The sequence below is a fragment of the Charadrius vociferus genome, unplaced genomic scaffold (assembly GCF_000708025.1).
Source record: "Charadrius vociferus isolate BGI_N301 unplaced genomic scaffold, ASM70802v2 scaffold619, whole genome shotgun sequence".
Taxonomy (NCBI): domain Eukaryota; kingdom Metazoa; phylum Chordata; class Aves; order Charadriiformes; family Charadriidae; genus Charadrius; species Charadrius vociferus.
In genome coordinates this window covers 16,229-26,860 of record NW_009649962.1, presented here as the reverse complement: position 1 = coordinate 26,860, position 10,632 = coordinate 16,229, and the positions used below count along the sequence as shown (strand labels likewise).

Sequence of the window (10,632 nt, the reverse complement as noted above, 5' to 3'; positions counted from 1 at the left end):
CAACGACAACTAAAATAAATGAGGGATGCAGGGAGATGCCATGTTAATGCCCTTCCCTACTCAGGCTTTTAAAGAAAAAAAAAAAAAAAAAGGTCTTTTGTGCAAGCTGTAAAGGGAGTCCGTTTGAGCTGTCCTCATGCACTGAGTGTTTATGGAAGAGGGTAACTGAAATTTTCTCCCAAAATGTTGCAGTTGTGCAGTTTTTTTGTCCTTGTCAGTCAGCTTGTAGGTAGAGTTATGGCTCAAAAACCTTTTGTAAATTTAGCCCCTAGTCCTAATTTGGGTGTATGCAAGTTAAAAAGTGCATCACTTTCCTCCAACTCTTATTACCAGACACTGCTTAAATGCTGAGCGTAGCCTAGAATAAAAAGTCAAAACGGCTCTGCTTTTAACTCGAGTGTGTGTGGATCCCTCAGGGCAGTTTCGTGGCAGTGCCACAGTGGTGTAAACCTCAGTGAGGCCTTTGCCCTTCACCTCCAGCGCTCTGATGCCAAGGAGAGAAGTTCTGCGCAAAGTCATGGACCGCCCGGAGCCCGGGCAGCAAATCCAGTCTGGAAACGTGAAGAGATAGATTTGGTACTTTCCTTTCTCTGTGCTTTTGTGTTCGGCGTTTGGTGTCAGGCATGGTGGGCAGCAGGTGCCTGGAGACTCTGCCAGAACCGCTCCATTGTGGTGAGATCTCTTAATTTCCCGCACGAGCGCTGAGCTGCCGTCTCTGCCTGTCCCCTGGGAAGGGATATCTGCGGGAGCGAGTACAGCCACGCACCTTGGACTCCCCTCCTTCCACCTAGCATACCTTCTCTTCCAGCCTCAGACATCGCTGTGAAGGATGTGAAGAACATCTGCTTTGCCTACGTTTATTCCCTGAGCATCTTTGGAGCGAGGAGCAGTTGCGGCAGGAGCTCAGGAAGTTTTCCAGCGCTGTTTTCTGCTGGTTGCCCACTTTGGTCATGGCCGTATTGTTCTACCCAAACACCGGCGTTGCTCTGGTTTAAAGCATGTGGTGTAGTTTCAGATGGGCATGGAGGGAATGGGTATTTAAAACATTGCTCTGGTGACCAAGTCGTGTATGTTTGTGACGGGGAACCCACGTTCCCCGTGTTGGGGATGTCAGCCGGGCAGTTTGTGAGCGTGCAGCCTCACGAAGGCATTTCTGCGTTTGTGCTTTTGGTGTCTCCGTGAATGAGTTTTCTTCTCTTTCCAGTCAAGCCGAACCTCTCTCATTTTTTAAAAGCGATTCGTTTCACCTCACCGGTGGCGTTTTTGGAAGTGCGTGGCCTTTGTGCCCTGAAAACTGTCTCTATTCCCCCTCCTCAGTGCTTTCACGCAACTACTCCATCCGTGTGCCGGAGCTGCCGGCGCGGAGGCTGTGGAGGACTTACTGCTTGCAGGGAGCTCGTGTGCCTAATGAGAAATGGGGCAGTTCTGCGGTGGAGCAGAGTCTCTAGGGATTTTGCATCTGAAACGGGGCAGTGGGCTTAATTAGCCCCTTCCCTAACGGCCTGGCCCGTCAGCCTGTGCCAGGGATGATCCTGGTTCAGAAACTGAGGGGGAGATGTCTGGATGCTCGCTCCTGGTTGCAGAGCAGGCTTGCTCCCGCTACTGCTCGCCTTCCCTGGGGACAAAGGAGATTTATATCTGCCTGAAAATAAATACAGATCATTTACTTGTCTCTGGAGGAAGATAAAATGTAAACTGTCTATTTTCTGTGATAAAGCACTGGAAATAGTTGGAATTTAAGATAATTATCTTTATTGCTTTTTATAGCACCCTGTGAAGGCTGAAATCTAATTTGTTTTTCACTAACAGGGAGCTCCTGCTGATGACTCAGAAAAATCCATTTGCCTTATTGACAAACTTGTCTGTTTGGTTATCGGGGCAGTATTCTCCTTGCAGGAAAAAGGAAATACAGGTCGTAACGCAACAGTGGGTTTTTAATATAGATTCAGAGTTTGATATCTATTGGCGAGAGGAAAAAAATAAAGTTGATCTAATCGGAGTGAAGCGACTCTGCTTTATTAAAGACGCTTGTAAATTAGTTTATGCTTTAGTGGGTGTGCACTAATGGCGCACAGTGCTTTGTTTAAGCAACTTCCATAGGCTTGAAGCTTATTAACTGGAGCTTGCGGAGAAACTGCTTTTCCTGGGCACCTGGTGCCCCTTGGCCATTCCCGAGCCCAGGCTTTGGGGAAGGAGGTGGAAGGTGAGATCCTGCCTCTTCCCTACTGTGCCTGTGGCCATGGGGGGCGCCGTGTTCCGCTCGGTTTGGACGTGTCGCTTGCAAGTGGCGTCGCCCCTTTTTTAAACTATTCTGCAGTCTGAATGTGAGGCGGGCTCCCAGTTTTTAACAAGCTCCTTGTGTATCCGAAGATGTTGAGCACCCCTCCTGCAACGAGTTGCTTGTCAGCCCAGCGCGGTGTCGTGGTTTTGAGGATCTGCTGCTGCTCCGGTACTATGGCTCTACAAAAACCAGTTGTCCGTGCTGCACTCTCCGCTGTTGGTAGAAAGGGGAGTGCTTTCTGCCTTATCCAGCCCTGTATGATACACACGTGAGAGCTGCTCAGAAGAAGAAACTGCATTCTCTGGACACACTTGCAATATCCCCCACCTCCCAAAATATCCTTTGGCTTTTTCAGGCAGTGATGTTTGAGGGATGGTGTGTCTGCAGGCTGACTTAGCAGAGACGTTTCTAAATTGTTCATCTCTGGCTCACCCCTCAAAAGTCTGTAATTTAATGCTGTCACTTGGGATAACGCTGCAAACCACTGAATCTCCTACAGCTCGAGTCCTAACAGGTTTTATCCAACAATGGAGAAGCAGCAACCTAGGGGTTAGTTATATTTTTAGGGAGGAGGGATAGAGCTGCACGAGAGTAGGCTTTGCCTTGAAGCAGAGCTCTATTTCTGTCAAGTCTCTGTAGCCCTCTACAAACACTCAACACAGCGAAGGGGAGAAAAACATCACTTTCTGTAAACATGAAATGATAGACCTGGGTGGGCAGAGCAGGTTTGTCTGTCTCTGAAGACCCGCTCAGTGTTTGCTCAGCTTTTTATTGCTTTCCTTTCAGGAATCGACTACAAAACCACTACTATCTTGTTGGACGGCAGAAGGGTCAAGCTGGAACTCTGGTGAGTGTTTCTGAGCCGCTTTGGCTGGCAGCGCAGGAGCGGTGATGAGCAGGGGCCGTGGTGCTGCGAGCAGGATGCCGTACCGAGCCGCAAAGAGTGCGGAGCATCCCCGGGCGCGCGGTGAGGCTTGCTTGCTGTTCTTCCCAGGGAGCTATGCTAGCAAACCAGACCCCTTTCTGTTAATCGAGTAGCACAACCAGCATGCTGTTCTTTGCTGGAATAGTCCAACTTCAGTCTTTCTCCATCACACCTGACCGTGTTCCCGCACAGCTCTCGATCACTGAGGGAGCAATTCTATTTTGGAAGCAATACTGGATTTTCCTGAAATCCTAGGATGAGAAATATAGACAGGAGGATGGGAAAGGAGGAGAAAAAAATGGGTGAAGCCCTTGGTGCCTACAGAAGCCTGGGTATTTCTCAATGACTTGAGTAGAAAAGTAAAACAAGAGCAGTGGATAGACCTCATAGTCAGCGTCAGAGGATGGTAAACCCCTGCAGGGGAGGGCTTACTGGAGTGACCTGACACTGGGATGGAGAAGGCTGCATGGGAGGGGTGACCCCAGCCTTATCTGTCAGCATGGGTGGGAGACCTGAAGTCCTTTGGTCCAGTTTTCTCTGAGGTTTAACCTGCTGAGAAGCTGACACAGCCATCCTGTAGATGAAAGAGGAAGGATAGGTAGCCTGTCCCTGTTCTGGGCTGCACCCACATCTAGCAGGGAATGACACAGGCCCTGAAACGTGAAGTTAAATAGCCCCTTTACCAACGCTTGTATTGAGTAACAGGAACATTAGTATTCTGTGTGGATCGTTAAAAGGGAACGAACGCCATGTTCTCGGCCTCAGTCACTGACTCTGGCAGTGTATAGTTTCGTGGTTTAATTATACCCCTGCTCTCTGAAGCTGAATGTCCTCATTTTTCTTACAAAAGAACAGAAGCAGCTAATTTATCTCTTCCAGCTTGAATGTTTATATGTGCTGCTTATGTTCTTCTGCCTCTCTTGTAAGACGTCTGTTTTAACAGTTCAACCCCAAGTGTGTAGTTACTTATTGCTTCCCTCTTGAAACCCTCCTCTTTTTCTACTGTAATTCTTGAACTGGAGAACCAGCAGAGAACCTGGAAGCTGGTAGCATCAGTTGATGATGCCTTAGTGTAATCTATTACCATTACTTTCCTCATGCAACCCAGTATTTGATTGCCGGGGGAAAATGAGACTTAGGCACAGGCTGTTAAATTGCTGTCCAGGACCAATAATATGATCCTTGAAAGCTTTAGATCTTAAAGAATGACTGTCCTAAACTTGACGTTGCTGTAGCTGGTGCAAATCTGTGGCTGAGGGTTTCGTCAGGCTTCTCAGTGGTCATTAATGTGTCTTTTATCCTGGCCCAGTTAATAAACGTGACAAACATCATAACATGTCTCTGATTACCCTGACACATTTCAGTATAAGCCCAGCACACCAATTTAACCAGTCCTAGGTGTTCCTGTGGGCACTGAGAGGTGCTGGTATGGTAGTCAGACTTATTTACGCCATGTCAAAAGTTGCAGTCGAGACAAATGATGGTGGCTGAATAGCGCTTTATTGTCGCAGCGGGGTAGAAACGCTGTTCCCTGGTCCTGTTCCTGAGCTCTCTGTAGGGTATGGTCAACCAGGTCTGTCAGAGATCTGGGCATAAAGATACTTCCTTTCATTTTTGGTTAAAACATGTTTGGAAAACCAAGCAAAACTAGACAGCGCAATACAATTCCTCCTGTCTCGAGGGGTTATGTTCATTTTATGATAGGTCATCTCCTCCGTGGCTAGGAGAGGTCTGCAGTCTCACTCTGACTTTGAACTCCTGTGGACTGTAGGGAACTAGAGAGAAAATCCTTTGCTCGAGGCAGTAAAATGACTTCAATCCTTGTACATCATAAGGTAGAGCTGAAGGCGAGTTGTTTTGGTTTGTAGCTTCTCCGTGGGAAGCACGCTGACAGCGAGGACCTCTGGAGTGTGTCTGACTGTAGCCAAAGGTGGAGATGCACTCACCGATTCTTCTCATAAACACTGTGCAGGGCAGTTTGGGTACCAGCCACGTCCTAAAGATCTGACAGGATCAACACGGACTTCATAGTTTTTTAAGTCCAATGGGAGTTGTGCAGTAGGGGATTTCGTTCTCCAAATTTTGTAGCTGTAACTTTACTTTTCTCTGTTGCAGGGACACCTCAGGGCAGGGAAGATTTTGCACCATTTTCAGATCCTACTCTAGAGGAGCCCAGGTAAGTGCTGCTCTCAGTCCTTTGGGGCGTGTTTGCTTTTCCTTCAGGATGTAAAAATCCTTCATGCCGTAAAAATCCTTCATGCCATAGTAAAAAACTCTGAAGAGGAACGCATCAAGCATCGAAAGGATGGGATCTGTGTGAATACCAAGAGGCACTGCATGCCGTCTTGCTGCCTGGTATTCTGTTTTTATGAAGTGGTGGGACAGAGGGGAGTGAATGACAGACTTCCCTAGACTCCTACAGAAAAGGTCTGTTACAGACTATATTTGGTTTTAGTTCCTAGAGAAGGGCTGAGAAGATGGGGTTATAGGCGACAAGGCAATTCTAGCTCTAGACCTGCCTTAGCTTTAATGTGGGAGCTCGTACTTTGTGAGGTTTGTCAAATTTGTTTAAATATCACACTGGCTTTCCCAACGGAGTTCTTCAGTCCGTAGTGCCTTCAAGTCAGTTCCAAAAACAGGGTAGTTCCTACTGTCATGTTTGTTGCAGACTTGAAACTAGAGCAGCTCAAGTGGATGGTAAAGTGCGTTCCTTAAAACGTGAGGCAGAACGTTTACATTTTGAGTTTGGGTCCTCATCTGGAATAGCATCTGGATTTTGAACAGCAGAACAATCTTGTGGTCCTCTGAAAAACTGCTCTTAGTTAATAGAGCTTTCTTATAGTTTTGTTGTCATCCGTTTTATAATGTGACACGGTCCTTCCAGGATAAAGTCTCCCTAAGCTAAATGAAATACTGTATTTTTCCTTTTGTTTCCAAATCGGGAAAGCTTTGGAGAAAATCCCTCCTCACTTAGACACTAAGAGTCGGAAGCTATATATCAAGCTCCTGACTGTGCCAGCGTCCTGGCAGCTTCCCAGCCTTTGGGAAACTTTGCCACTTTTATTCAAGTTCTTGCCACTATTGCTCTTGGCTTTTTGCTCCACGTAGCTGTAGACTTTTGCTTTGCTAACTGGCAAAATCCACCATGCCCTCTTTCCCGAAGACTTCCTTCAAATTCACTTGTGCTGTAGAGGTGAGAGCGCTTCACCTGGGATGTGCTGTTGATATGTCCTCTGGTGTCTCGTTAATTCTTGTTTGTGCACATCTCTGGGGTTGTGGACGCTTTGAGGCAGCTCCTTTGAAGCAGAGGCCAATTTCCTGATGATTGCAGAAGTGCAAGGCAAGGAGCGTTGGAGCGTGCCTTCCGCAGGGGGAGAGTACGGGATCTCTCCTTCACATGCACCGTCCCAGGTGTGAGTTTATCTTTAAGCTTCCCTCTGCCCGTACTACGTTTCAGAAATAGCATTTGAGAGTTTTTACCCCTGTCTGCAGCATGACCCGCTTTTCCAAACTGCTGTACAAAAGACTTTCTCCCCTTCGCGAAGACTGTGAGCTCCTCGGAGCACGTGCTGTGTCTCCACAAGGCTGCACCCAGCAGAGCCTGCACCCGCATGCCTGAACCCGTAGCTGCTGCCTGAACCCGTAGCTGCTGCCACCATACATACATGAGCAGCGATGAGAATACTTGAACTGGATGGAGAAACAGGTCCACATCTGTTTAGAAACTGCAGTGGAGCTGTTGGGCACTTGCACAGTGCCTCCTTTGGGTTCCTGCAGCCTGTTCTCCTTCCTAGACGCTATGTTTGACACTGGATGTCATAAGGTGTCGTGCATCTGACTGACCTTAAGTTTGAAATTGAAGATTGCTTTCATCTTCCTTTCCCAAAATGAACTTCTTGACCTTCTTTGCATTGGAGGCAACGTCTTGCCCTTCTGCTGTACTTACCGGTATTGCTTTAGGAACTCTCAGCTGAACATCTGCAAGGTTTGCCTTACCCATCTTATCTGCTTACCCCTCCCAGGAAGAAGTCTGTCCGGGAGACGCTCACCATAAACCTCACCAGCCAGGCAGAGGGACCTTTAATGCAATTGCTTTATAGCTGAATGCTGGGGTACGCAGCAAGGTGTGGCTTCTGCCTTTTCCTCGAGGCCTGCGTTCTGCTTGTGCCACAAACGCCTTTTCCAAAGTACTGCTGTGATGCCTTAATCCTGATCTGCCTAAACACTCAACCCTTGCCCTTAAAAACAACAAAACAGTCCTAAAAAGCAAACCTGCCCAGTAGGAGGAGGGGTAGTTCCCACCTGGGGTATCTCTGCTGCCCTCTGAAGTGCTCATGAGATGAGCAGGGTGGACAGCGCGTGCCTCTTGAAGACTAATGCCTAGAGTCCTTGTAGTCTTCTCCAGGTGGCTTGGAGTAAAACTTAGATTGGTTTCAGCATCAGGTGATCGGCTCCCGTGTGGCAATACGGCAATATTCCTGTGTTAGCAGGAACGCAGATGTTGTCCCTCCTAAATAACTCACCGCATCTTTCAATGGAGGAGGAAAGTATTTTAAGTTAAACTCTTAATGTTAACCAAAGCAAGAGGACAGTTTGTTTTGAATAACAAATGTCTGTCCGGCTGCAAGAATGGACTTCAGCACCTCCAGTTACTGTCAGTATGGAGAAGCTAACTTCTTCTGGCACAGCGTTAGCATAAAGGCAGCTTAACCCAGTGGGGTCTCGGGGGAATAGAGATAAATTGCTCCCAAGTTCTCTTTATTTGTTCAAGGTGTATTTAATGCTGCCTGCTGTACTGACTTCTTTGCTTCAGCTGTCTGCTTTCCTCTCTGCTCTATTAGCATCATCAGACTTAGACTTCTGCTGTAGGAAGCCTGATGCTTCCAGTCGGAGGCAAGAGAAGCAGCTTTTTTAACCTAACAAGCCAAAAGCTCAGGAAGAATAAACACAGCAGAGAAGAGAGACGCCAGGGTGGGAAAAGCTCTGTTTAAAGTCGGGTGTGATATTTGTACAAGAACGGTTTGGTGTAAACTGCCCACGAGCAGCTTCACGCTGAAAATTAGCGAAAGGCGAGTAGAGAACTGAGACTCTGAACTGAGCTTCCCGTAAGGAGCACAAGAGGAGCTTGAATGAGTTTCCAAAGAGGACTTTGACAGGTTGGCTGTGAGAGCCGGGGGCTGGCCTCAGCGACCCGGCAGCCCTTACGGGGGTGACTGGGAACAGGGTGAGTCGGGCCGACCGGCCAGTGCTTAGGAGAATACTTGGCATGAAAAGTGCCTTCAGGTACACCTGACTTTGCCACACACCTTCTTGCTTCTCAGGTGTTGTGATAAGAACTGAATCTTCGGAAGTAAACCCCGGAGAGGTCACAAAGTGGAAAAACAGTCTCTGAATGGGGAGCAGACCTTCTCGGGAGTTTTCCTTTCCCCCAGAGCACAGCCTCGTGCTTTGCTCACCCTGGGCTGCAGGCCAGTCCCTCCCCAGTGAATGGACTCTTCTTGAGCACCTCCGTGCCTTCTCCGGTTTAGACTCCACACCAGTTGCTTGGGTACAAAGCCACGTGGCTTTCGTGTTCAGAAGGAACTTCTTCTTCTTCAAAACATCTAAAGTGAAATAGCTTTGCTGCCCTTGACGAACTGGCTTCAAATGAGGACCAGTCCCTTCTTTCAGCCAAGGTGGACCAGCCATGTTTGCCTCGGGATTTGCTGTGAGGAACACACATTTGCCCAGCTGATCTGATCCTCCTTAGGGAGGCGATGAGCTCTTTGGCTCAAGGTGGAGGCTTGTGGCGTACTGGTGTGCCTGGGACCCCCCTCCTTTTCTCTTCTTGCTTCCCTGGGGTTTGAATGTCCGCTTTCTTATCACAGCTGCCTTCACCATCCCTTCCCTTTTAGGGTCTGCTGGGCCCGCAGGTCTCGCTTTGGGACAAAAGAGGAGTAATTGTGTCCGGGAGAGCAGAGCACTGGCCTCTGGGCACTGGTGGAACAGGGAGAGTGTGCAGGCCACGTCATGGTGACTGCAGGGCCAGGGGAGGGTAGAGATGGAAACCCAGCAGCGTCGTGACCTGCAGAACAACCTCGGGGAGTCTGGAGCTTGCTGTGTTGCAGAAAGATTTTTTATATTAATTGTCACTGTGTAGTGTGAGATGAAAGGCATTTAGTGGTGCTTAAAGGTGCTTCGGAAATCTTACGTTTTGCTCTTGAACTTCTGCTCTTTGGCTTTTTCTGCTTGGCTATGAGGTCTCAGTCGCACCGCCAGCAGAGCTGGCACTCTGATCTCGACTCTTGCGTGCAGCTGCGGCTCTTGTGGCTGCTGTGAGGAAATGTAAGCTATTCTGAGAGTCGTCACAGAGGGGAGAGAGAGGGTTGTGGGGCTGCTTTCTGATCTACCAGGGGAGAAGCAATGCCGGTATCATTCTTCACGTCCTCACATGCCAGCGATTTCAACTGTTTCTGGAAACGTGGCTTGCCGACGCTTCCCAGACAGAGTGATACAGAAGGTCCTTCGTGAATAGTTTCAGACCATCTACAGGAAGCCGTAATCACCATTCAGAAACGCTCCTGTCTTACAGCAATGCTGCAGCCCTAGCAGAATAATGAATATTGTTGAGTTCCGCTTAGGCAGGTGGTTTGAGTAGCTGCTGTTTATCCTGTTCAGGGCTTCTTAGTATGCAGAGAGGTGGTGGCTTTTTTTTGGCAGCTCAGCAGCCTCAGAGATGTAGGCTCCACTCTTACTCGCTTTGTTGCTGCAAGTACTTTACCTGCCTCGGGCCATTTTGATGGGCTTGTCCAGCTGCTGGAGGAGTCTGCCCTGCCTGCCAAAATGTTTGTCAAAAGCTCAGTGATAAATAAATCCCCCCCCCCATTGTGTTATGCTGTTGGGAAATGGTTTGGCAGCGGGATGTAATTGCCCATGAGCCAAGGTCCCAGGCGCCAGCTGGAAAGCTGTGACCAAACGTAGCTCCGAAAGAGCAGGCGGGGGAGACAAAGTGTTCTGGTTGCCGTCAGCGCTGGGTCTTTTGTTTATGGTTTACTTCAGTCTGTGGGCCAGAGAAATCCAGTCTGGGGGGTCTTCTAGGCTGCTTCTGCAACAGCTGTTTTTCCATCGGTGGAGGATACCAGTGAGTGGCGCTTTCCTGGCCACCCTGTCGTCTGCCTGCACTGAGCTGAGCCTTTGGCAGCCGTGCGAGCGCTTGCTTCCCCCCGGCTGTGTTCTTGCGTGCTTGTGTGAGGGGCTGGAGATGCAGCTCGTAAAGCATCTGAGAAGCCTTTTTGGACCGATGGGTGAGCGTGCTGCTTCTCTCTCACCTTTAAAAGCTTGTTGCTGAGAAGCCTGGGCTAAACCTGCAGCAGGCAGGCAGGGATGATGCTCCCTATTTATTTTTTTTTTATTCCCCCTTGGTTATGTGGACAGACCCTTGTGTAAG

At 48.7% G+C, this 10,632-nt stretch overlaps 1 protein-coding gene across 1 annotated transcript in view; it reads left to right on the top strand.

Moving 5' to 3' along the window:
* RAB40C (RAB40C, member RAS oncogene family) overlaps positions 1-10,632 on the top strand; it is a 25,801-nt gene that overhangs the window by 8,650 nt on the left and 6,519 nt on the right. Inside the window, exons 3-4 of the mRNA XM_009891544.1 lie at positions 3,046-3,128; positions 5,322-5,382. Coding sequence (XP_009889846.1) covers positions 3,046-3,128; positions 5,322-5,382 — 144 coding nt within the window. The remainder of the gene's footprint in view (positions 1-3,045; positions 3,129-5,321; positions 5,383-10,632) is intronic.